The sequence below is a fragment of the Oncorhynchus tshawytscha genome, linkage group LG07 (assembly GCF_018296145.1).
Source record: "Oncorhynchus tshawytscha isolate Ot180627B linkage group LG07, Otsh_v2.0, whole genome shotgun sequence".
NCBI classification, from domain to species: Eukaryota; Metazoa; Chordata; class Actinopteri; order Salmoniformes; family Salmonidae; genus Oncorhynchus; species Oncorhynchus tshawytscha.
This window is the reverse complement of record NC_056435.1, coordinates 63,428,988-63,455,560: the sequence shown is the minus strand read 5'-3', so window position 1 is coordinate 63,455,560 and position 26,573 is coordinate 63,428,988. Positions and strand designations below refer to the sequence as shown.

At 41.7% G+C, this 26,573-nt stretch overlaps 1 protein-coding gene across 1 annotated transcript in view; it reads right to left on the bottom strand.

The window, feature by feature from the left end:
* The window catches only part of LOC112255352 (E3 ubiquitin-protein ligase rnf213-alpha), a 63,129-nt gene that overhangs the window by 18,769 nt on the left and 17,787 nt on the right, over positions 1 to 26,573 (bottom strand). The window contains exons 13-41 of the mRNA XM_042323728.1: positions 22,310 to 22,365; positions 21,943 to 22,096; positions 21,227 to 21,382; positions 20,984 to 21,082; positions 20,780 to 20,902; positions 20,226 to 20,424; positions 18,743 to 18,916; positions 16,933 to 17,085; positions 16,196 to 16,794; positions 15,929 to 16,088; positions 15,588 to 15,805; positions 15,199 to 15,336; positions 14,807 to 14,968; positions 10,713 to 12,003; positions 10,260 to 10,444; positions 10,014 to 10,169; positions 6,023 to 9,625; positions 5,799 to 5,929; positions 5,600 to 5,695; positions 5,333 to 5,457; positions 5,081 to 5,203; positions 4,193 to 4,947; positions 3,975 to 4,119; positions 3,555 to 3,690; positions 3,232 to 3,423; positions 3,013 to 3,143; positions 2,296 to 2,453; positions 1,632 to 1,841; positions 753 to 940 (exon numbers count right to left, since the gene is read on the bottom strand). Of these exons, the coding sequence (XP_042179662.1) occupies positions 753 to 940; positions 1,632 to 1,841; positions 2,296 to 2,453; positions 3,013 to 3,143; positions 3,232 to 3,423; positions 3,555 to 3,690; positions 3,975 to 4,119; positions 4,193 to 4,947; positions 5,081 to 5,203; positions 5,333 to 5,457; positions 5,600 to 5,695; positions 5,799 to 5,929; positions 6,023 to 9,625; positions 10,014 to 10,169; positions 10,260 to 10,444; positions 10,713 to 12,003; positions 14,807 to 14,968; positions 15,199 to 15,336; positions 15,588 to 15,805; positions 15,929 to 16,088; positions 16,196 to 16,794; positions 16,933 to 17,085; positions 18,743 to 18,916; positions 20,226 to 20,424; positions 20,780 to 20,902; positions 20,984 to 21,082; positions 21,227 to 21,382; positions 21,943 to 22,096; positions 22,310 to 22,365 (10,016 nt within the window). The remainder of the gene's footprint in view (positions 1 to 752; positions 941 to 1,631; positions 1,842 to 2,295; positions 2,454 to 3,012; positions 3,144 to 3,231; positions 3,424 to 3,554; positions 3,691 to 3,974; positions 4,120 to 4,192; positions 4,948 to 5,080; positions 5,204 to 5,332; positions 5,458 to 5,599; positions 5,696 to 5,798; positions 5,930 to 6,022; positions 9,626 to 10,013; positions 10,170 to 10,259; positions 10,445 to 10,712; positions 12,004 to 14,806; positions 14,969 to 15,198; positions 15,337 to 15,587; positions 15,806 to 15,928; positions 16,089 to 16,195; positions 16,795 to 16,932; positions 17,086 to 18,742; positions 18,917 to 20,225; positions 20,425 to 20,779; positions 20,903 to 20,983; positions 21,083 to 21,226; positions 21,383 to 21,942; positions 22,097 to 22,309; positions 22,366 to 26,573) is intronic.

Here is a 26,573-nt window from a genome sequence, read left to right as displayed (position 1 = left end):
ATGGTGAAATCCCTGAGCGGTTTTCTTTTACTCTGGCAACTGAGTTAGGAAGGACGCTTGTATCTTTGTTGTGGCTGGTTGTATTGATACACCAACCAAAGCCTAATTAATAACTTCACAATCCCCAAAGGGATATTTAGTTTCTGCTTTAAAAAAAATCCATCTACCAATAGGTTCCCTTCTTTGCGAGGCATGGGAGACCTCCCTGGTCTTTGTGGTTGAATCTGTGTTTGATATTCACTGCTCGATTGAGGGATCTTACAGATAATTGTATGTGTGGGGTACAGAGATGAGGAAGTCATTCAAAAATCATGTTAAACACTATTATTGAACACAGAGTGAGTCCATGTAACTTATTATGTGACTAATAATTACTCCTAAACTTATGTAGGCTTGCCATAATGAAGGAGTTGAATAGTTATTGGCTCAAGACATTTCAGCTATTCATTTTAAATTCACTTCTAAAAACATAATTCCACTTTGACATTATGGGGAATTGTGTGTAGGCCAGTGACACAAAATCTCAATTTAATCCATTTTTAATTCAGGCTGTAACACAACAAAATGTCAAGGGGTGGGAATCATTTCTGAAGGCACTGTAACTGCTGCTGCTTGTTTTTTGAATATCATGTGTTCTTGCGTTATTGCATCAAAAATGTTTTTTTCAGAATTGTATAATAAAATAAAAAGTCTACTTTCAAAAAGTCTAATGTTTGGCTCTCTCTAGTCTTTCAAATGGCCATTTCTCTCACCGGATATAGTTAAACATTTCCTGGCTCCTCTCTCCATACTGCCTCAGGCTTCCCTGGGAGCAGACCAGCTCCATAGACCCCTGCAGTCTTTTCACCTGCGTCAGCCAGTCTTGGCACTGGCTATTAGAGTCCAACACAGGAGGCCCCAGCTGCTCAACACAGGCAACTGCTGCGTACACGTCCAGAACCTGTTGTTAGAGTGAGGCAGAGAAATGGTTACGAAAGCAATAATACAAGAGCAGGTCTGGCACAACGTGATGCGGTCGATCACTAGGAACAAGCCACAGGCGGACTGATCACAAAGTTATGAGGTCGATCACTAGGAACAAGCCACAGGCGGACTGATCACAAAGTTATGAGGTCGATCACTAGGAACAAGCCACAGGCGGACTGATCACAACGTGATGCGGTCGATCACTAGGAACAAGCCACAGGCGGACTGATCACAACGTGATGCGGTCGATCACTAGGAACAAGCCACAGGCGGACTGATCACAACGTGATGCGGTTGATCACTAGGAACAAGCCACAGGCAGACTGATCACAAAGTGATGCTGTCGATCACTAGGAACAAGCCACAGGCGGACTGATCACAACGTGATGCGGTCGATCACTAGGAACAAGCCACAGGCGGACTGATCACAAAGTGATAAAGTGCTCAATAACAACACGGCTGGAACACTTTTGACCAATCAGATTGCTTGGCCGGAACGAACCATTTCATAATATGACATTTTTAATAGCATGTAGGGAGCCTCCTTTCAATACACTGGTAAAAGTTCAACTACTATCATGCACTCATAAACACAAACATTTTGCCCCTAAACACGGATTTCACATAACTAAATGTAGCAGTGTGTGGAAAATCTCTGAACCTACCATCACTGGGCTATCCTTCACTTGTGGGTTTCGCTGCAAGTGAAGGGCCACCTGTGGCTGCAGGGACATCATCCTGGACAGGTTCTGAAGGCGGGTGCGGTACATGTGGTAGGCCGAGTGGATCAGGGGTATGGATGGAATCTCTTCACTTGGAGCTTTTCGTCGCCTCCGGAGCTCATTCACACAGCTGTTCAGGGCGTCACACAGAAGCTGAGAAGAGTGTTACATATTCATTAGGATCACCTAATTGATGTGTAGGCATGGTATATCAAATCTGACTATAAATATGAATTACCCATTCCTAAATGGAGGCTAATACTGTGTTTAGATGGTAGGAGGTAGACAGCAAACTGGATGTCATTGTTTTCTATGAGATAAATGCCGTTGACACTGGCAGTGAACGCCGTCAGCCGCCACGGTAGACAGGAATCTTTTGCCATCTGCCGTAGCATTGATTTGCACTGTTTGTTTACTGCAATCGCAATAGTAATGCATAGCGTCGTGCTGGCTTGCTTTTGCTGTCACCCTCTTATTTGCTTTCTTGTCCTGCTATGCCGACTAATATTGCTTTTTTTTTGTTGCATCCCTCGTCTAATTGCAGCATTAGCGCTTTGAGCGATTTACTATTTGTATGAAGATGTTGAAGAACTGTGCAATAACTTACCTTTAACTCCCCCGCTGAAGACACTTTCATCGTCATGGCAATGAAATCCTGCAGGTACCTTTGAAAAAATTCCCTCTGCATTTTTTCATTCATTGTAGCCATATACTGACCAAGGGGGATTTTCGGAAAGAATTCCTCGAACTGCCTAGGACTGTGTCCTTCAGAGAAAAATGTAAAGTTTATGCAAGTTCTGCAACTAAAAATACTGTAAGTGAGTGATCAGAGTTAAGAAACACACAAACATAGTGAAAACCTTTCTAATGTTTCAGATCATTGTTTAAGCAATAAGGCCCGAGGAGGTGTGTGGTATATGGCCAATTGACCACGGCTAAGGGATGTTCTTATGCACGAAGCAACAGCCCTTAGCCGTGGTATTTTTGGGCAAATATCACAAACGGGGACACCCAATTGGGACACCCAATCATGCCCAGATGTGATACAGCCTGGATTCGTACCAGGGACTGTAGTGACACCTCTTGCACTGAGATAAAGTGTCTTAGACCACTGCGCCACTTGGGAGTGCTTATATACCACGGTTTTCAACCAATCAGCATTCAAGGCTTGATCCACCCAGTTCACATTAACACACATACACACAAATTAAGAACTTTAAGACACATTTATCATTTGTGTCTCCCTTGGTAAGTTTTGATAACTGCATTTAAGAACAATTTAAATGTATCTTTCAGAAAAAAAAGAAGGCATTCAATTATTTACTTTCGTACTGCTGAGTTTGCATCATTAGTTCATCCAGGATATCTCTGATCCTCCAGCTGAAGGGCATACTGGAGCGCATGGTCCTCTCAGCTGTGATATGGCTCTGTACCAGAATGGTCTTAGACTCAGAACTGTAGGAATTACACAAATAGAGTGTGTTGGACCTGGTGGTAACACAGAAATACTCTTGCTACATCGCACATGAGTAAAACCACCTACTTGGAATCCACTTTGACAAGAGGAATATCAAGCATCTCGTTGTTGCCGAATATCTCCAGCCACAGTTTCTTGACTTCTTCCCCACAATTGACGTCTAGGAGGAGGTCCAGATTACAGTCCCTGTCGATAACTGAGACCAACTGAGCCAAAACGGGTGTGACCACTGCTTGGATTTTCTTCCACAGAGTTTGTCTGGGGAACACATACAGCATATGGACAGACTATACTCCTAAACGATGAGAACAAATGATCATTTGAACATGAATGAAATGATAGACTTTATGTGAGCTGAGTTAACAGTGCAGTATCATTGATTAACATACGTGAAAGTCCCCCCCTCTTGAAGAGCATTGATGTTGGATGCCTCTGTTAACACCCAGTACTTGGGGGAGGGGATGTTTCTCTCGTGGCTCTCCAGAAGAGAGTGAAGGCGGCTCCTCAGGGTTTTCAGGAACACAGCTTTAGGGCACAATACCGAGATCAAGTATATCAATACATGTAAAAGTCAATTAACTTTAGCTATATTATTGACTTGCCGTTACAATCTGAGCTAAGTCTGCCAAAAATGTCTAAACAAAATTCAACACATAGATCTAGAACCCCTCATGTAAAAAAAATAATAATGTCATAAAAGTAATAAAAGTTTGTAATAAAAGTTCTAGATCTGGACTTTAACCATTGAAACAGTGCTTGGGTCTTGGAGCTACAGTAAAACACTGGAATACTGTGGGTTAGTTCCTAACCTTTCAGATCCTCACTATCTTCCATAAGTGTTAGCAGGATCTCCACCCTCCTGGTGCTGAGAGCTCCACTGTCCTCCTGATCTCTGAGCATGCTTACTGCACTCTGCACACAGCTTCGCACTAGATCTGTGACTTCAAACACAGCCTATAACAACAACAACATGCTCAGATGCATAAAACTTACCCATACCTATAAACTTTATACAAACTTATGCAACATTTAGTACATCCATGTTTTTGATTGCAACATCAAACACCACCATTATACTTCCAGAGTGCTCTGGTGCAGGTGGTTGGAAGTCTGTGTCTGTATCGGGTTGCATTGCTTCATCAAACACCATGATTATACTTACAGAGTGCTCTGGTGCAGGTGGTTGGAAGTCTGTGTCTGTATCGGGTTGCATTGCTTCATCAAACACCATGATTATACTTACAGAGTGCTCTGGTGCAGGTGGTTGGAAGTCTGTGTCTGTATCGGGTTGCATTGCTTCATCAAACACCATGATTATACTTACAGAGTGCTCTGGTGCAGGTGGTTGGAAGTCTGTGTCTGTATCGGGTTGCATTGCTTCGTCAAACACCATGATTATACTTACAGAGTGCTCTGGTGCAGGTGGTTGGAAGTCTGTGTCTGTATCGGGTTGCATTGCTTCATCAAACACCATGATTATACTTACAGAGTGCTCTGGTGCAGGTGGTTGGAAGTCTGTGTCTGTATCGGGTTGCATTGCTTCATCAAACACCATGATTATACTTACAGAGTGCTCTGGTGCAGGTGGTTGGAAGTCTGTGTCTGTATCGGGTTGCATTGCTTCATCAAACACCATGATTATACTTACAGAGTGCTCTGGTGCAGGTGGTTGGAAGTCTGTGTCTGTATCGGGTTGCATTGCTTCATCAAACACCACCATTATACTTACAGAGTGATCTGGTGCAGGTGGTTGGAAGTCTGTGTCTGTATCGGGTTGCATTGCTTCATCAAACAAGAAAGTTATTAAAAACTGTTACTTTCAAATAATTATTTTCAGTTATTTCTAATTGACAATAAGTGTTATTAACTATGGCATTAGTGCTAATGAGTGTAATAGCAATTCAAGTTAATTTACCATAACAGGGCTCTTTCATGTCCTCAAACAGCTGGCTGATGGGTAGGTTTCTCAAGAACTGGACATCTGATACAAACTCTTTGGATCTTCTAAGGTCATCAATGTGAACTGATTTCCAGGGTCCTTTGCAAAAACAAAGTGGATGGAACTTGCTCTTTAACGTTGAAAACATTTCAGAATGGATAACATTTTCTCTGTGGAGTGCGAGGTCATATTATCATATCAGCATGTTATACAACATTTAAATCTCACCTCCATGGAATCCAACATAGGAGGTTCCACCTTCAATTCGAGGCAGTTTGGTAACGAAGTACACAAACACCCTTCCATTGCCACCATTAGCTTTTGGTTTGTTGATTTCATTTATGGATGAATACCTATAGAGATAAAAACCAAAAAAGTTTAAATTAAAAAAAGGACACAAAAAACGACACTATATATATAACAGGATATTGCAAATCTATCCCACTAGTTAATATCCAATAGTTGTGATGATAAGTCCAAAAAGAAAAGACTCACTTGGCAGATGCAAGAATGTTCATGCTCTGGGAAGCCTCATCATAGTCAGTTTGGATGATGAGGACTTTGTCGGCAGAGGTAGAGTCAAGAAATTGTCTAGAGAGGGAACAAAGTTATTTTCTAATATCTTTCTCAAGAATGATCTACACAGTAACACTAATACAAATGAAAAAAAACAAGCTGAACTTTTGAAGCAGACCTGATTTCTTTGAGGAAGGAGTGCTCTGTGTCAAACTGTTGCAGTGAGAGCAGCTTGATGTTGCAAAGTTCTGTGATATTCTGGAGCTGTTTTATATCTCCTGCTGTCAATTGCCGGGAAAACGTTGTGACCTTCAGAAAGAGCCAAAATATATGTGAGAAGAATACAAGATGCATTCAATGCAATCCATATTCTTCAAAAGATAAAATAGTCAAGTGAATTACCTCTGTAAAGTGGGCATGGCACCATTCCTCCAGCTGTGTGTGAGATGCAATGAAGTCAGCCAGGGATTTGTGCTTCTGCTCCTCAAAATATATTTGTGTCAGTTTCTCTATCTCAACATCAGACAATTTGGTCCCATCCAGACGAATGACAGAATCTGGAGTGGCACAGTTCAGCATGATGAACTTGGCTTCATCCAGGGCTCTTCTTTGAGGGTCAGAAATGTCAGATTCATCTTTCTTCTTCTCTGTAACTTGAAGGACTACAGAGGAGCATGTGTCTGAGTGGTAGCCAATGAAGACATCCGTTGGAAGATATCTGTTTGTCTTGGATTGCTGGCTTTTCAAAGAGACAAACACTTTGACCCATTCCTGAAGTTGTTTTACAATCTCCTTCCCTTCATTCTTGAGGACAGTGTTGATGTCCAGGTAGTGCTTCTCCAGTCTGTTTATCAAGGGAATCGGGAACTGTGTGTAGACCACCTCCTTGTCTTCAATGACAATAAGCCTGAAATTTTTGTGAACTCTGCACTTCACACGATGGGTTCCCAATCCAAGATCGACATACTTCTGACCCCCAAGTGAAACATAGTATTGGTTGAGAGCATCATAGAGACTTTCGTACAGATTCTGAAGGTTCAGAAGCACAACAGTCTGGCCAGTTTCCATGCAGATCTTCACTCTGTTGATATTTCTGCAGATCTGAGTGTACTCTTGATCCTTTGGGAAGCTGGAACCAAAGATGATCTCTGGATGGCTCTGGTCTGAGAAGAATGTCTGCTGGAGAATCTGGAGGGCGGCATAGTTTTTGGTGAGGACAAGAAGGTATCGGCACTCCTCGTCTTGGCAAATTGGAATTATGTTTTGTTTCACTAGATCAATAGTGCTGATCCCATCCAAATCAGGTTTATTCGATTTGCCCCACAGCTGTTTGGTGAATATATACACAGCATCCACATCATCCCTTCCACTGAAGTTCCTCAGGACTGCTTCAATGATTTGGTTCACACCAGGGCTCTGCTTAGAGATCTTGGTGATGGCAAACATCATCTTGACCAGACTGTAGTAATCACGTAAGCCGAAAAACCCTTTGCCTTTCTTGCAAGTCTTCATATATGCTTTGGCAAAGGGTTTGAAGAGGTGCTTAACCTTCTCCAGAATCATCTTGTCAGATGAGCATATGCCTTTCGCACTTTCGAATAGCTCATTCTGGTCTGGGTCACCACGGGACACAAAGAGGCCTCTGTTCATCTTAGCAGGGTCCAAGGCCCAATTGGAGATACCAATGAATCCAACCCTCTTATGGGGCAATGGCTCGTCATCAATGCAGCCTTCCTCCAGTAAGGGGTGCAGTGTTTTCAGAGGCATTTTGGGGGAGTCTTCTGCTAATCCGATCTCATCTAGCACAACAACAGAGATGTACTCCTCCAAATTCTTGCTCTCTTGGAAACGGGCACATTGCTTGAATGTGTTGATGATTCCCTCTGGCGTGGAGTGAGGGCTGCACTGGAAGGACACCAGATGAATTTGTTTCAGTCTTTTGTACAGCTCGGAATGTGCAGCTTGGCCCTGCATGGCATCTGCAACCAGAGTTTTGGACAGAGATTTGGAGCTCCCAGGCTTGCCAACCAAAAACAGGGGGATTCGTAGCTCAATGCAGATCACCATCATGAAGACATTCTCTTTCAAAGCCTTGTTTCTTGCTATTGTCTCTCCCATTGGGACCCCACTTAGGAGAAGATCCTGCATGAGTGAGATTTCCTGCTTCATTTTTTGGGGGAGGACACGGGGAAAGAATTTGCAGATTTCTTTCTGGTACTCACCTTTTGTCTCTAAACAGGCTTGATAACACACACCAACAGCCATCAACAGCGACCAATCAACTGGATCACTAGCAGGTGGGGGTACCTGGTCACACCTGTTCCTCTCCCCCCGGGGTTGTTTCTGGAAGAGTGACCTTAACTCTTCAGAAAACATTGAGTGGTTCTTGTAGAACCACACAAAAACTTGCATGCAGCGCTCCACATCCCTGAGACTGACAAAGCTGCATTCGTCTTTCCTCTGTCGCATAAATCTCTGCGATGACGACAGTACATCAGTGATCAACTTGATGGATACTCGTTTGATTGAATTTTTTCCCACAACTCTCTGCACAATCTGCTGGATGTACATTTTCTCTGTGTGGTCATTGAGTTGTCCAAAGTCCCACACCAGAGGAATCATGCTCGGGGGCAGCACTTGGACCCTATACACCAGCTGCCGAAGAGGGATTGATCCAAGTCTTTCTTCAGTCTCTTCAGCTCGGACCCTGTAACCCAAACCAGCTTTCTCCAGCCTCTTGATCATCTCATCTGTGTGTTTCCTGTAAGGGTTGCATGCAGCAATGATCTGCAGTCCAGTTTGGTAGCCAAGTTGTTGTCCTTGCACAGTGTTGTCACACAGGATCTCCTTAATGCTGCTTATAGCTTCCGTGGTATTAGCTTCATCAAGGAAAAGAACAGAATCAAAACCATGTTTCTCCTTATTGGCAACCGCAACAGCCTCTGCCTCGTGCACTTTGGTGTAGATCATGTCAGATGTAGTTCCTCCGTGAACTTTGACCAGTTTCATGTTCTCGGTGGGCGCTCCACTCCTTCTCAACTCACACAGGAACTTGATGAGTCGTGTCTTCCCACAACCAGTCTCCCCCATTATGATGACTGGAATGCCACATCTGAACCTCATATGAATTGCCATCATCTTCAGTATGTTGTCGGTGGTGAGTTCATATGTTTCATCAGGGTCTGTTGGCCACTTGATCCCCAGCACGCTACATAGACGCACAATCTTATCTGCCCGAGAAAGTTGGTCAAAGTCAATGTTAAATGGAACTCTTTGACGTCTGAGGCCATTGTACAGATCTTTGGTCATAATGTTTCTCTTGATCACCACATTTGTTGATGGATTAATGGCATCAACCCCATTCTTCTTGTTCTCCCGTAGGTGAAATCCAATGAAGGTCATGGATGCATGGTCATCATTGAAGAAGATATATGGATGCGGTTCTGATTCCCATCTCTTTCGAATGAGGAACGGGGCTAGATCCCTTTCGTTGAGTCCATTGAGGTCCATCTGCTGTCTCCCATGGCTCTGGTCAGTGATGCAGAGAGATGGAGTGGCAAAGTCCTTGGCCATCAAGATCATGAAGTCAACCACAAAGTTTCTGAATCCCCTAAGAGTGTCTCCAATGAACTGAAAGTTGCAGAAGGCCGATGTCTCACAGTCTAGCAACTGAAGATTGAGGAACCAGGCAAAGTTCCTCAGCTCTGCCCAGGACGGATCACTTATGCCACAGTAGATGAAGAGCATTTGAAGGCACTCTGCATGAGTTCCTTCAACTCTTTGGTAGGTGAAGCTGTCAAGATTCTCACCCCTATGGAACCGTGTTAAATACTGGTATGGTCTTTGAAAGGCCTCACTCCTAAAACACTGGTCATCCATGAGTGGGTCTTCACTTTTCAGCTCTGGATCATCTCCATTTCTCATTTCCAACCACATAACCTCTTTTGGGGGACGGCAGAAGACCTTTGGAAAGACCTCAAAGAGAGGAACGTGTCCCATCGGATCCTAGACAGACAAATACATGCCATATTAAGTATTTTGACAAACCCAACCTACACAACACAAATGGGACGTCTAACACAAAAAGTATATAATAAGTAGTTTTACGATATATTACAATTGCTGTGTGAAAACCATGTTAATGCTAGCCGTAGTTGACCGTATCTAAGTAAACAAAGCCAAATATTGGGTTGTAGACTCCACCCCATAGGGATGACATTCAAGGTAAAGAAAAGATTACGTGATTTCGTAATTTGGGTGATGTATCCCCTTCAATATCGAGTTATAATTGAATGGTAACACGCTAGCCACTGGTGGTTTGGTAGGGACATTTAACTGTATACATCCAACCGTTTCACATGACATGACAAAATACAAATAGATTGTCACTTACAGCTCTTGAGGCAGATCTGGGCAGTTCATGTGTGGATTGTAGTGTCTCGATGATATACAAGTCCTTGCTGCTGCATTTCCACATTAGCGCATCCGAATCGGCCAGGTAACGCAGGAAGAACAGTTTGAAAAGAAATTCATGCAGTCCTTTCTGTACCTGAATAACATAAATAGCAAGCATATAAAGCACTTGAAACAGAAAATATATAAACATTTTCAATATCTTAACAATACCAAGTATCCTTACTGAGGATGTGACATCAAAATGAAAGATTTTGTGTTCCTTCTTCTCTGGTGTGTCAAACAAGGACCGAAGAATGATATGCTCATCAACCTTGGGCTCAATTAAGCGAATGCATTTGTGGAATGTGGTTCCTATTCTCATGGTTCCCTCCAGTTTATCATACAACCTTTGTATGTACAGAGATTTTCCTGCGGATAAATAAAACATTTGATTCAGCTCTTCAAAGATTTAGGTCAAATGTACGGTCATTGAATAATTTCTGTTTGAAAACTCATAGTAGTATTGTAAGTATGAATGCATTATTGTTCATGAAATTCAACACGTGAAAATATCAAATAATTTTGGGATTTAAAAAAATCACTTAAAAAATTATATTCTTTTTTACGAAGATTACAATGGAAAACCAATATCAGACACCATAGGATCATGTAAAGTGACAAAACTCAATAAACTCACCAACTCCAGCCCTCTTGGAAGACACAATCCCAACAAAGTGTCTACCTATGAACACAGATGCAGCACTGGCCTGGTGTGAGGGGACAGTGTAGTGCCGGGACAGGTATTTCTGTATCCGTCCAGGAGACTCCTGAGGGACAATGTCCCGTTTGAAGTGACTGAAGGCAGAGGGAATGTAGTTGTGCTCTCTTTCTGCGCTGCAGATGATCACCAGCCTATAGCTGCTCCGAAAGCAGGAACTCAGTTTCTGAAAGAACTTCTCCACTGCATAGCTCACCTCATAGCTCAACTGGTCTGCGAAGAGCAAGGCATAGATCTTCTCACCCATGTAGCCCGGTGTGAGACATCGTCTGAAGAAAAGCTCCACTTGCTCATATGACGTGGCAGGGGTACACAGGAGAACTTCATCGTAAGTAGGCAGCTGCTCATCCTCACTGGTCATATATAAGCAGACGCTTACAGTCAAGATTTTATCTTGTGGGCAGATAATGAGATTAGGTTGCCCAGTGAAGAAGCCTTTCGGGAGCTTTCTACTGACTGTATTCTCACTTGTTTCTAAAAGCTCCTCTTCCTCCTCTTGTTCCTGGCTTTGTTTGTTGGCCAACACCTCTAGCAGACTGCCAAGGCTTCTGATGTCTAAAGAGTACTGGATAATGTTCCTCATGTCTTTCATGTAGGCATCCCAGACCAGATCCAGTTTTCGCAAACCAACAGCCTGGTCTACAACGCTCTGTAGAACATCAATGGTACATTTTCTGTCACTTGCAAAAGAGGAATCTAAGTTTTCCATGTCACTTTGAAGGTTAATAAAAGTCTGACAACTGGTGTCTTCCTCTTGCCCAGCTGTATTCATGGCGTGGTTCTGAAAAGTCATCCATGACTCCCACACTTCTGACACAGAGCAGTCAGGTTTGATGAAAGAGAGCATCATCAAGACGTTTTCCTCCAATTTATTGTTCAGATTATTTTCGGTCAAAACATTACAAAGGTAGACTATCTGCTCTGCTGTGAAATAGTTGAGGTAATAGTGCTGAGATCTCTGTTTGTCCATGAATCTATTCCAGTCATCCAAACACATCTCTATCTTCCTGCACAGGTCTGTAAGCTGTTTGACTGCATTGCCCTCCACCATGATCTTTCGTAGGATGTTGCCAAGGTTGAAGTCCATTGTGACACCAGTGTCACTTTCCATATTGCAGTGAATCTTGGCCTCCCAAACCCTAAAAAGTGGGTTCCCAGCAGCATAAAGATCTACAAATGCTACAGCTAGCCTCTGGACACTGTCAAAAACCTGAGAAGATAAGATGGCAATTTGGTGTCTAAACATTCAGTTCAGTTTCTGCACATGAAATGTAAGGTTACTTGCATAACCCAGGTTCTCTGATATTATGAGTGAGATATCTCACATGTGGGGTTTCGCTAGGAACACCTACTCTCTGAAGAACCTAGCAAAAGCATCTGACAGGTAGAGGTAGAGTGTGAATCAGGTGAGCCCCTCACCTTCCTTAAAAGGAGCTACTCTCCAGTCCTCTGATTATTCTCAAGCATGTGTTTCTTCCTTGCGCTCTTGCAAGCATGGGAATGCGGTGCGATATATCACTCATAATATCAGAGAACCAGGGTTACGCGAGTAACCTTATGTTCTCTTTCAATTATTTGTTTCTATATTTGACATCTGGGGATATAGCCAACTCCCATATCGCAAAGACATGCTCTCCGTAGGCCCAAAATCAGCAACCCTCAGAGGCCCGAAATCGAGCGAGTACTCACCAAGAAGGTGAGGAAGGGCATCTGTGTATTTGGGTCACATTCCTAATGTGTGATTCGAAATTGAGTTCAGAATCTAAAATAACACCTAGGTTTTTTCCCTGTTTTGTATTTATAGCCCGTGAGTTAAAATGTGCAATGTGCAATGTGCAATGTAAAATTGGATGTGCTTTACCGGACCCAAAATAAGACAATGTGGAACGTCACGTGATATGTATTTTCTCTGAGTTATGTTCACCAAGGGTGACAAAAAACTCTTGACCGGTTAAATAGGTCCTTAACCAATTTAGAACTGGACTGGAGAGGCCCCCTCACCTCTCCTGTCTGTCCAGAAGGACATCATGGTCAACAGTGTCGAATGCAGAACTTAAATCCAAGGACAGAGAGCTGTTTGGCATCTGTGTTGGCTCTAAGATCATTTACCACATTAATTAAGGCTGTCTCTGCGCTGTGGTGGGCCCGAAAACCAGATTGGAATTTTTCAAAAAGACAGTTGGCACTTTTAAAATCATTTAGCTGTTTGAAAACCAATTTCTCCAGAATTTTGCTTAAGAATGGAAGGTTCTAGAAGAATCTAGATAACTTTTCGTCAAAAGGGCTTTCACCATAGCAGTTTTTAGTACAGTGAGGAAAGTGACTGTGAACAGGGAGGGATTAACAATAGCTTGCACTTCTTCGGATAGGCAACTAAAAACAGTTTTGAAGAAGGTGGTGGGGATAGGATTGAGAAGGCAGGTACTTAAGTTGTGATATCACTTTCCTCACTTCCTGAGCATGTCTGTATCAACCAGGGAAAATAAATCCATAGTGCCTTTGCGTGGTAGGCTAGGGCACATATCATCAAACTTCTCATCAGGTCTTGCTTGACTGATACCCAGCCTAATGCTTGTTATCTTATCTCTGAAATATCCTGGGGTAGTACTTATCAGGAAGAGCACTCTCAAATCATTCTGAAGTCAGAAACATTTGCCCGTCTGGCCTTTCTAATTGCCTTGTTATATATGCCAAATTGCTCCCTCAGAATATCATAATGGACCTGCAACTTTGAATTTCTCCACTTCCGCTCTGCCTTTCTGCAATTTCTCTTTAATGTATTTGTTTCCTCGCTCATCCAAGGGGCTCTCCATTTGGATGTGGCCTTTTTCAACTTTACTGGAGCAATGGTTGCCCTTAATTTGCTATTAAAGTTATCAACTAAATCCTCACAAGAGGAGGCAGAATAAATTTTGGAGTACTGTTCATACACTCAATAAAATCTGTAGCAACTTCTGAGATAGATAATGTTTTTTAACAATGCGTTCAGTATTACTCTGTGCTATGGGCAACAAGGTAGTAAAAAATACACAGTGGTGATCAGATCATCAACAACAGAGGATATGTCAACACAAAGCCACTTGGTAATAACCAGGTCCAGAATATGGCTGTGGTTATGGGTGGGCCCAGTAACATGTTGGATAAGTCCATAGAGCTCAAAAGATTCTGAAATTCAATGGCATTGGAGTCAAGTCTGTTTGTAAACATGAATATTAAAATCACCCAACACAATGATTGTATCATAGTTCTCAAGGAAAATAGACAATAGTTCAGGGAAATCAGTAAAGAAAGTGGGTCAGTGCTTTAGTGGCCTATAAAGGGTTATTGCCAGCACTGGTGGCTGACATATAAACAGTAGTGCATGATGCTCAAAAGACCCAGAGTCGCCAAATGATGTGTCCTGAGAGCTGAGAGCATTAGTAACAATAGAGACTGTCCCTCCACCCTTGCCTCTCATCAGGCTAGCTAAGTTAGCCTCGCAACATGGGCTAACTGAGTCTCAATAGCTAGCCATGAAGCTATCTACCAACATAGATTGAGAAGTAGAAAGGGAATTTCTAAACAAAACAAAACATCTTTCAGGTCAGTAGTCAACCTCTCGACAGGGTCTGAAGACCTATGCTCGATATCATTCACACTTCACTTGTGAGCAGTTCAGCAGCAAAACAGGGATCCAGTCAATCTGAGGAGAGCTAGAGAGTAATTCTCTTCATGAGGAAGAGTAACCAGAGGGCAGTAGGGCTTTTAAGGAAGGTGAGGGACTCACCTCATTCGCCACTACCTGTCTGTCTCCATCAGATGCTTTTGATAGGTTATTTAGAGAATAGGTGTTCCTAGTGAATCCTGACATGTGAGATATTGAAGTGAATAATTGAAAGAGAACCATATTTATTGTAATATGTCAATGCATGTCGTAAGGAGCCTGAGGTAGCATGATAATCTAATTAATAAACATTTTCAGTAAAATATAATTTCAGTTTTGTGATGGTTCACTTGGTGTCCAATCCCCTTACCTCAGTAAAGTGATCCACCTCACTCTGGCTTTGCTCCCCCTTTCCAGACATCAGCATGAGCTTGTTTTGCAGATCTCTCAGGTCTTCTAAGGAGTAGTTGCGCATCTGACCTTCCCCCTGCTGGTCTGGAACCTGTAGCTTCAGGGCAGTGTCTAAACTCAGCTAAAGGAGAAAACAATGGACAAGATCCAACATGTCAATCTACCACTGCAGGTATTCAGGAGAGTGCTTACAGATATTTGTCAATGGCAAATATAAATTGAAGACATTGTATGAGTACAAATATAGACATTGACTCCATAATGACAATATTTAAACAAACAAATGTAAAATAATCATTCAATTGTGTCTAAAAACATTTTAATTATTTAAAAAAAAATGATTGAACAGACCTTCTTCTGATTATGTGCACCAATAACATAGATGCCTCTTGTGTTGATGGACGTGGCCAGAGAAAGAGAAGAGAGTTCCACAGACCCGTGGCTGTCCTTCACAGTTTTCAACCAGTCCAAATGGCGTGCAGTATCCCGCTGCAGGGAGGAAACAATAACAGAATGTGGTTTAAAACATGAGTTCACATTCCAAACCCAATGGCATGCTAAGATTGGATTATATCATTTAGATGTGTATGTATTCAGGCCAGTAAATACTGCTCTGCAAATCAAACACTTCTGAAAATCCACTCCGCATTTAATCAAATAGTGGCCTTAGTCTTTCTGGTTCGACAAGCTTTTCCCCAAATATTAAATCTAAACATGTCATAATTGTCAGAACATTTTACCAGCTTATTTGGTATGTTTCTGTCACTTCCAAGCGCCTTCCATAGTTTTGTCAAAGCCTCCTTGAAGGCATTAAAGTCAGCATTTTTGGGTAACCCATACAGCATCGAGGAGTAACCAAGAACAGCGTCATGGAAACAGGCTACACGGTCCACATCCAAGTCGTTCTCTCCAGCAGAGATGGAGGCCAGGTCGACAAACACCTTCAGCTCATTGATATCTGCAATGGCAAAACATTAAACATTTATCCCTTTTTCCATGTAAAAACGGTTTGAATTAGTAATGGTAAACAACCTAGGTGGCTACTACTGGTGCTGCTCTTTCTGTCTTGATATGACCTTACCTTCAAGAGCTTCTTTGACCCATTTGACAAAGTTCCCCCAAAGGCCAAGCTCCTGAAGACACAGTCTGCGAGGTTCTGTGATGTCCTCAAGAACCTTTTTAGTCTCCATCAAATTGTCATTAATGTGATTCAGACTCTTCTCCTTAAAGTCTGCATTACTCTGGAAACATTGTAATATATATATATATAAAAATACAGTAGTAGCCTAATGCTGGCAAAGGTGCATTGATTGAACACGTGGACTGTTTGAGAATTTTCCTTACTCACCACATCCAGCAAACTCTGTAGCACTTTGAAGTCCCCTTGAGGACAGATTGTCTCTCTGACATCCATAATGACCTTGGCTGAATCCAATGCTTGATGAAGGTCATGGTACTGTTGGATCTGCTTGATTCGCCTCCTGATCCATCTTTGATCATCAGACAAGTTGATTCTGCACATGATCTCCAGATCATTTTTCATCTCATCGTACTTGTCTTTGTAGACTTCAAAGATGCTATCCACATCCTCCAATGATAAAGTGCCAGATTTCAAACTCTCATAGATCCTCTTGTAATTATCATAGCAACCCTGGAATATTTTGCTGTGGATCACATCAAGAGTGTACACCTCAATCTCGTCAGTGTCAATATGTTTGTGGGAAAGTTCTTTGGCTTGATACTCCAAGCACTTCGCAAAAATGAAGCTTTCCCTGACAACATTTAGTTTAAATGCCATCTGACTGGTGGCATTACAGAGGTTAAAGTATGTAACCTCCCCAGTTACGTCAGAGGTTAGCCCGTCAAGTCTGTGAACTTCCATGAATTCATCCAGCGTCATCTGATCTATGTTCTTTTGGTTTTTGAGCTCCAGCTCTTTCACATCGACTGTGAATTAATATGACATCAATGAGAACCATGACCAAGACTGTTACATCATGCAGTCATACATTAACAAATATTTGATAAACAGTACCAGTAACATAAGCTTTAATGTATACCCTTATCAAATATCATTTAACTCACCTTTCAGATGCTCCTGGAGTTGGAGACAAATTATAACTAGGCCCTCAACCATCTTCTTGTAACTGTTCACATTCTCCATTTCTTCTTGTCTAAATCTCAGTAATCTGTTCATAGTGGTGTTGTCCTTACAACGACCATCTTCACACAGGCCATCTGTAAAAAAATATATAATAAAAAACAAACAATGAAGACGATACTTTGAGCTTATTGTGGTTCTATTAAAGAGTAACCAGGAGAACCTGCACAGACGAGTAATTTTTGAGTAATAACCACATAACCTCAGATCTAAATAAAAGTCCCCTTTTGTAAATATCACATTTACAAAAGTATTCAGACCCTTTACTCAGTACTTTGTTGAAGCACCTTAGGCAGAGATTACAACCTTGAGTTTTCTTGGGTATGACTCTACAAGCTCAAGTCCGGACTCTGGCCGGGCCACTCAAGGACATTCAGAGACCTGTCCCAAAGCCACTCCTGCATTATCTTGGATGTGTGCTTAGGGTCGTTGTCCTATTGGAAGGTGAACCTTCACCCAAGTCTGAGGTCCTGTGTGCTCTGGAGCAGGTTTTCATCAAGGATCTCTCTGTACTTTGCTCCGTTCATCTTTCACACGATCCTGAGTAGTCTCCCAGTCCCTGCCGCTGAAAAACATCCTCGCAGAATGATGCTGCCACCACCATGCTTGTGCTGCCACCATGATGGTGCCAGGTTTCCCCCAGACGTGATGCTTGGCATTCAGGCCAAAAGAGTTCAATCTTGGTTTCATTAGACCAGAGAATCTTGTTTCTCATGGTCACAGAGTCCTTTAGGTGCCTTTCGGCAAACTCCAAGCGGGCTGTCATGTGCCTTTTACTGACGGGTGGCTTCCCTCTAGCCACTCTACCAGCACTCCACCTGATTGGTGGAGTGCTGCAGATATGGTCATCCTTCTGGAAGTTTCTCCCATCTCCACACAGCAACTCTGGAGCTCTGTCAGAGTGACCATTGGGTTCTTGATCACCTCCCTGACCAATGCCCTTCTCCCCGATTGCTCAGTTTGGCCAGGCAGCCAGCTCTAGGAAGTCTTGGTGGTTCCAAACTTCTTCCATTTAAGAATACAATCCTGTCTCGGAGCTCTACGGACAATTCCTTCACCCTCATGGCTTGGTTTTTGCTGTGACATGCACTGTCAACTGTGGGGTCTTATATAGACAGGTGCCTTTCCAAATCATGTTCAATCAATTGAATTTACCACAGGTTGACTCCAATCAAGTTGTAGAAACATCTCAAAGATGATCAATGGAAACAGGATGCTAAATTTCGAGTCTCATAGCAAAGGGTCTGAATACTTATGTAAATAAGGTATTTCTGTTTTTATTTTTAATACATTTGCAAAATTTCTGTTTTTACCTTGTCATTATGGTTTATTGATGAGGTGGAACAAAAATGTGTAATCCATTTTATAATAGGGCTGTCACGCAACAAAATGTGGAAAAAGTAAAGGGGTCTGAATACTTTCCGGATGCACTGTTTATACAAGAGTTGCTGGAAAGTCATTTGGGGGACTTATTTTGATGTAAGGTGAAGTGATGAAGACCTGAAACCAAACCAAGACTAAAAACTAAAAAAGTCTGTTTTATAATACTATGAATATTTTTCCTATAATTTGGGCCTTAAACAGAACCAACCTCCCAATGACACAGTAGATTAACTCTTTATTGGATGTTATTAAACTATCGATCTGGGGAGGTTTTCCTGTCTACTACAGTAGGATTAAAGCAATATTTATACTTAAAAATGTTTTAATTTGGTATATTCTTCTGACAATCACCTATCTTCAAAAGCTCAATGAATGTTGTTCTCCTTGAGAGGACTTTACTGAGAGTCTTCATCTGGATGTTGCCGTTGATGACTTTATCTGACACAGAACTGAACGCAGAGCTTGCCACAACCATCCGCTCTTTAGCATCGTCTGACAAATGGTCAATCATTTTCAGATTTTCCCCTGTAATACAAAACATAGTATGTTTAAGTGGACATTTGGAAAATGCACTCAAAATGTAAATACACTACATGACCAAAAGTATGTGGACACCTGCTTGTCGAACATCTCATTCCAAAATCATGGGCATTAATATGGAATTGGTCCCCCCTTTGTTGTCAGGCACTGATGTTGGGCTATTAAGCCTGGGTCACAGTCGGCATTCCAATTCATCCCAAAGATGTTCGATTGGGTTGAGATCAGAGCTCTGTGCAGGCCAGTCAAGTTCTTCCACACTGATCTCGACAAAACATTTCTGCATGGACCTCGCTTTGTGCACGGGGGCATTGTCATGCTGAAACAGGAAAGGGCCTCCCCCAAACTGTTGTCACAAAGTTGGAAGCACAGAATCATCTAGAATGTCATTGTATGCTGTAGTGTTAAGATTTTCCTTCAATGGAACTAAGGGGCCTAGCCCGAACCATGAAAAACAGTCCCAAACCATTACTCATCCTCTACCAAACTTTACCGATGGCACTATACGTTGGGGCAGGTAGCGTTCTCCTGGCATCTGCCAAACCCAGATTTGTCCGTCGGACTGCCAGATGGTGAAGCGTGATTCATCACTCCAGAGAACGTGTTTCCACTTCTGGAAACACGCTCTTCCAATGGCGGCGCTCTTAGGCGTCTGCTCGGCCATGAAAACCCATTTCATGAAGCTCCCGATGAACAGTTCTTGTGCTGACATTGCTTCCAGAGGCAGTTTGGGACTCAGTAGTGAGTGTTGCAACCAAGGACAGACAATCTTTACGAGCTACAGTACTCAGCGGTCCCGTTCTATGAGCTTGTGTGGCCTACCACTTTGCGGCTCTAGGAGCCGTTGTTGCTCCTAGACATTTCCACTTCACAATAACAACACTTACAGTTGACCAGGGCAGCTCCAGCAGGGCAGAAATTTTACGGACTGACTTGTTGGAAAGGTGGCATCCTATGATGGTGCCACGGTGAAAGTCACTGAGCTCTTCAGTAAGGCCATTCTACTGACAATGTTTGTCTATAGAGATTGCATGGCTGTGTACTCAATTTTATACATCTGCCAGCAACGGGTGTGGCTGAAATAGCCGAATCCACTAATTTGAAGGGGTGTCCAAATACTTTTGTATATACTGTATAGTGTAGCTCTTAAGGAACATTTGGAAGTGACAGTTTTACATTTAATAGCCATTGTATATCAATTTTTCCATATACAACTGTGTTGAACATTCCCACCCAATGGTAGCCTTGATTGTATGTGGAAATGGTTAGAGCAGTGGAATTTCTTGAGAAAATTCACCTTGGACTTGAAAGACACTTTTGGCCATGGACCAGTTGAGAAGATGTTCCACTACACAGTCCTCCCCTTCCAGGTATTCTCCATTGCCAGTCTTGGGCCAGGACTTCATCACAATAGTAGATATTAGCCTCTCAAACTTGCTAAAGTCAAGTTTTTTCAACCGTTCAAAGAGAGCCTCCTGAGAGATCCCCTGATCATGTCAAATGAAAATTGGAGATAAAAAAAAAGCATTTGTTTGATCATTACTTCCCGAAAAACTCAATGCACAGCCTAATGATTAAGTAGCCTAGCGATTAAAAGGTCACTGGTTAAAATCCCTCAACTGACTAGGTAAAAAAAAAAAAACATGACCTTGAGCAAGGCACTTAACCCTAATGTCTCATGTAAATCGAGCGCCTGCTAAATGACGTAAATGTACATTTCCAGATTGAAAGTGAAACTTCATTTCTACAAGAGCTTTTCTCTACACCCACAATAACATCTGCTAAACATGTGTATGTGGCCAATACAATTTGATTTGAAAGTTTTCAAAATAATTATGTTATTCATCTTGCCTGACAAATGACTGTGACTGCTTCCAAAGCGCATTTCTCCAATGAGTTTTCCAAGAATGGCAGCGTCCTGCTCACTTCCTCAATCTTATTGATATATATTTCAATTTGATGCATGGATGTTTCCTGATGGCCATACAAAATATGAATGAATTATGTTCATACATATCTTTTTCATTGATGAACCTGTAGATGTATCCCTCTCACCTGTTTGAGTTTTCCTTCAAAATCATTCAAGAATGTATTTCTCCAATATTGGGTGAATTCTTCTGAACCAATTTTAAGTGAGATCAGCTTGTTCCAGACCTACAGGAAAAGGTTTTCACTACACTTCAGTTTTCCTTTTATCAAACACTACAATTCCAATTCCAACTGTTCTGCAATAATAATAATACAAATATAATATTTATTTGTATCAATGATTTAATTTGGTAAAACAAAAACTCTTACCGTAGTCTCATACATGTATGCAAAATCAATGTTATTGAGATCTTTAACCAATTTGTTCTTGAATGTGATTCGCAGCCATTCCTTTATGATGGCCATGGTCTCCTTTAACTTCTCTTTGCGCGTCTTTTCCAAAAGGTTATTTGTCACTTCCTTTGTCTACAAGAATAGTAATTCATAACAAAAATATTCAGACTCATCAAATATTTATCTCTTGGACAAATCACTCATTATATTACAATTCAGTTCAGCCTGGCTTAACATTACATCGGTTTTGTTAAGCGAAGCCAGACTGTATTGAAAATTGAAAATTAGCTTTAGGAACAACAATGTTGACTCTTTCCTTCTAAAAAACCTATATAATTCAAGTTATGTACAGTATAGGGTTTTAGAGACATACAACTTCTACTCGAAAAAGGGTTTTTAGAGATTCAAATAGGTACATTACAATATTAAATGCTTATTATCATTTCAAGCAAGGCCATCTTGTTTACCATTTATTGCACGATATTGAATTATATATTTTTTTATATGTGCAGCACATTTTGAGATTTACATCAGTTTGTAACACTGTATGTCCACCTGGAGTAAAGATCTTCATTATTCATCTGCCTACTCTTTTCTTGATTGAGTTATGAGATTATTAAAACGGAAACACAGAGCAAATGCACTGTAAAAGCAAAGGCAAAGATTGAATTCATGGTTGTGTTTGGATATACCTGGAGATGGGAGGCCGTTTCTGCAATCAGACTGACAAGATCCAGGCAAACCAAATGAATCTCATGGTTCAAATTACTTTTCATATTCTTACAAATGGTCTCCAGAAGGCTCACAGCTGCTTTAAGGCAAAAGTCTCCATATCTGTCGTCATGGCTGAAAACAACACGCTGGTTAGTGATGGTGAACAAGCATGTAATGTTAACCTTGAAACATGTCATGGTGAGGATGTGCAAGACTAGTCTGTCTAATCCTTCTAGGAAATAACAGACAATTATCACTTCCTGTATTTCAATTTGAATTCCTTTGCTACTCAGATGGAATTGAGAACAACTCTAAATATGATGTTTGTTTTGAGACAGGTGTTACCTGTGCTGTTGTTCCTTAACTCTGCTGAAGAGCCGTGACAACAAATCCTTCACAGCCTGTCAGTAAAAAGAATGGCAGATGGTATGACAGAATGGCAGATGGTATGACAGAATGGCAGATGGTATGACAGAATGGCAGATGGTATGACAGAATGGCAGATGGTATGACAGAATGGCAGATGGTATGACAGAATGGCGGATGGTATGACAGAATGGCGGATGGTATGACAGAATGGCAGATGGTATGACAGAATGGCAGATGGTATGACAGAATGGCAGATGGTATGACAGAATGGCAGATGGTATGACAGAATGGCTGATGGTATGACAGAATGGCGGATGGTATGACAGAATGGCAGATGGTATGACAGAATGGCAGATGGTATGACAGAATGGCAGATGGTATGACAGAATGGCAGATGGTATGACAGAATGGCATGAATCCAAAACTGTTTCAGGATGCTGACCACTTTTATGCAACAACATTTTTCACAGGAGTACAAATAACAATGTAAACACACAAACACACACACACACATACACACAAACACACACACACATCTATACAGTGCATTCAGAAAGTATTCAGACCCTTTGACTTTTTACACATTTTGTTACGTTACAGCCTTGTTATGTCCTCATCAATCTACACACAATACCCCATAATGACAAAGCAAAAACCGTATTAGATATTTTTGCTAATTTATGGAAAATAAAATAAATTAAATATCACATTTATATAAGTATTCAGACCCTTTACTCAGAACTTTGTTGAAGCACCTTTGGCAGCGATTACAGCATTGAGTCTTCTTGGGTATGACGCTACAAGCTTGGCACACCTGTATTTGGGGAGTTTCTCCCATTCTTCTCTGCAGATCCTCTCAAGCTCTGTCAGGTTGGATGGGGAGCGTTGCTGCACAGCTATTTTCAGGTCTCTCCAGAGATGGTTGATCGGGTTCAAGTGCGGGCTCTAGCTGAGCCACTAAAGGACATTCAGAGACTTGTCACGAAGCCACTGCTGCGTTGTCTTGGCTGTGTGCTTAGGATCGTTGTCCTTTTGGAAGGTGAACCTTCACCCACGTCTGAGGGCCTGAGCTCTGGAGCAGGTTTTCATCAAGGATCTCTCTGTAATTTGCTCTGCTCATCTTTCCCTCGATCTTGACCAGTCTAGAGTTCTGTTAGAGTGACCATCGGGTTCTTGGTCACCTCCCTGACCAAGGCCCTTCTCCCCCGATTTCTCAGTTTGGCCCGGGAGGCCAGCTCTAGGAAGAGTCCTGGTGGTTCCAAACGTCTTCCATTTAAGAACTGTGTTCTTGGGGACCTTCAATGCTGCAGACATTTTTTGGTACCCTTCCCTAGATCTGTGCCTCATGGCTTGGTTTTTGCTCTGACATGCACTGTAAACTGAGGGGCCGGACCTTATATAGACAGGTGTGTGCCTTTCCAAATCATGTCCAATCAATTGAATTTACCACAGGTGGACTCCAATCAAGTTGTCCAATCAAGTTGTATAAACATCTCAAAGATGAAAATTGTAAACAGGATGCACCTGAGCTCAACTTTGAGTATCATAGCAGGGTCTGAATACTTATGTAAATAAGGTATTTCTGTAAATTTGCAATAAATTTGCAAACATTTCTAAAAATATATTTTCGCTTTGTATTTATGGGGTATTGTGTGTGGATTGCTGAGAAATTGTTTTTCTTTAACACTTTTTAGAATAAGGCTGAAAAAGTGTACAGTACCAGTCAAAAGTATGGATACACCTACTCATTCAAGAGTTTTTCTTTATTTGTACTATTTTCTACATTGTAAAATAATAGTGAATCGATCAAAACTATGAAATAACACATATGGAATCATGTAGTAACCAAAAAAAATAAAAATAAATATTATACTTGAGATTCTTCAAAGTAGCCACTCTTTGCCTTGATGACTGCTTTGCACACGCTTGGCATTCTCTCAACCAGCTTCACCTGGAATGCTTTTTCAAAAGTCTTGAATGAGATCCCACATATGCTGAGCACTAGTTGTCTGCTTTTCCTTCACTCTGCAGTCCAACTCATCCCAAACAATCTCAATTGGGCTGATGTCGGGTGATTGTGGAGGCCAGGTCATCTGATGCAGCCCTCCATCACTCTCCTTCTTGGTCAAATAGCCCAAACCAGATGGGATGGCATATCAGTGCAGAAATCACTGACAGTTTCATCAGCAAAGCACCCCCACTCCATCACACCCTCTCCTCCCTGCTTCACGGTGGGAACCACACATGCGGAGATCACCTACTCTGCATCTCACATAGACACTGCAGTTGGAACCAAAAATCTCAAATTTGGACTCATCAGACCAATGGACAGATTTCTACCGGTCTGGCGTCCATTGCTCATGTTTCTTGGCCCAAACAAGTCTCTTCTTCTTATTGCTATCCTTTAGTAGTGGTTTCTTTGCAGCAATTAGATCATGAAGGCCTGATTCATGCAGTCTCCTCTGAACAGTTGATGTTGAGATGTGTCTGTTACTTGAACTCTGTGAAGCAATCTGAGGTGCAGTTAATTCCCAATTTCTGAGGTTGGTAACTCTAAATAACTCTGGGTCTTCCTTTCCTGTGGCGGTCCTCATGAGGGACAGTTTCATCATAGCGCTTGATGGTTTTTGCGACTGCACTTGAAGAAACTTTCAAAGTTATAAAAATGTTCCTTCATGTCTTAAAGTAATGATGGACTGTTGTTTCTCTTTGCTATTTGAGCTGTTATTTCCATAAAATGGACTTGGTCTTTTACCACAAAACCTTGTTACGACACAAATGATTGGCTCAAACGCATTACAAAGGAAAGAAAATCCACAAATCAACTTTTAGCAAGGCACACCTGTTAATTAAAATGATTTCCAGGTGACTACCTCATGAAGCTGGTTGAGAATGCCAATAGTGTTCAAAGCTGTCATCAGGGCAAAGGGTGGCTACTTTGAAGAATCTTAAATATAAAATAGATTTTGATACGTTGAACATTTTTTGGGTTAGTGCATGTTTCCATATGTGTTATTTCATAGTTTTGATGTCTTCACTATTATTCTACGATGTAGAAAATAATAAAAATAAAGAAAAACCCTGGAATGAGCGTGTCCAAACTTTCGACTGGTACTGTATGTTAGTATGTATTTATGTATGTACAGTTGAAGTTTACATACGCCTTAGCCAAATACATTTAAACTCTATTTTTCACAATTCCTGACATTTAATCCGAGTAAAATTTCCCTGTCTTAGGTCAGTTAGGATCACCACTTTAATTTAAGAATGTGAAATTTCAGAATAATAGTAGAGAGAATGATTTATTTCAGCTTTTATTTCTTTCATCACATTCCCAGTGGGTCAGAAGTTTACATACACTCAATTAGTATTTGGTAGCATTGCCTTTAAATTGTTTAATTTGGGTCAAAGTTTCGGGTAGCCTTCCACAAGCTTCCCAAAATAAGTTGGGTGAATTTTGGCCCATTCCTCCTGACAGAGCTGGTGTAACACAGTCAGGTTTGTTGGCCTCCTTGCTCGCACATACTTTTTCAGTTCTGCCCACAAATTGTCTATGGGATTGAGGTCAGGGCTTTGTCACGGACACTCCAATACCTTGATTTTGTTGTCCTTAAGCCATTTTGCAACAACATTGGAAGTATGCTTGGGGTCATTGTCCATTTGAAAGACCCATTTGCTACCAAGCTTTAACTTCCTGACTAATGTCTTGAGATGTTGCTTCAATACATCCACATAATTTTCCTACCTCATGATGCCATCTATTTTTGTGAAGTGCACCAGTCCCTCCTGTAGCAAAGCACCCCCACAACATGATGCTGCCACCCCCCATGCTTCACGATTGGGATGGTGTTCTTCGGCTTGCAAGCCTCCCCCTTTTTCCTCCAAACATAACGATGGTCATTTTGGCCAAACAGTTATATTTTTGTTTCATCAGACCAGAGGACATTTCACCAAAAAGTACAATCTTTGTCCCCGTGTGCAGTTGCAAACCGTAGTCTGGTATTTTTATGGCGGTTTTGGAGCATTGGCTTTTTCCTTGTTGAGCGGCCTTTCAGATAATGTCGATATAGGACTCGTTTTACTGTGGATATTGTCACGACTTCCACCAAAGTTGTTCCCTCTCCTTGTTCGGGCGGTGTTCGGCGGTCGACGTCCCCGGCTTTCTAGCTGCCACCGATCCATGTTTCATTTCCTTTTGTTTTATCTGTTTACACACCTGGTTCCCATCTCATGATTATGT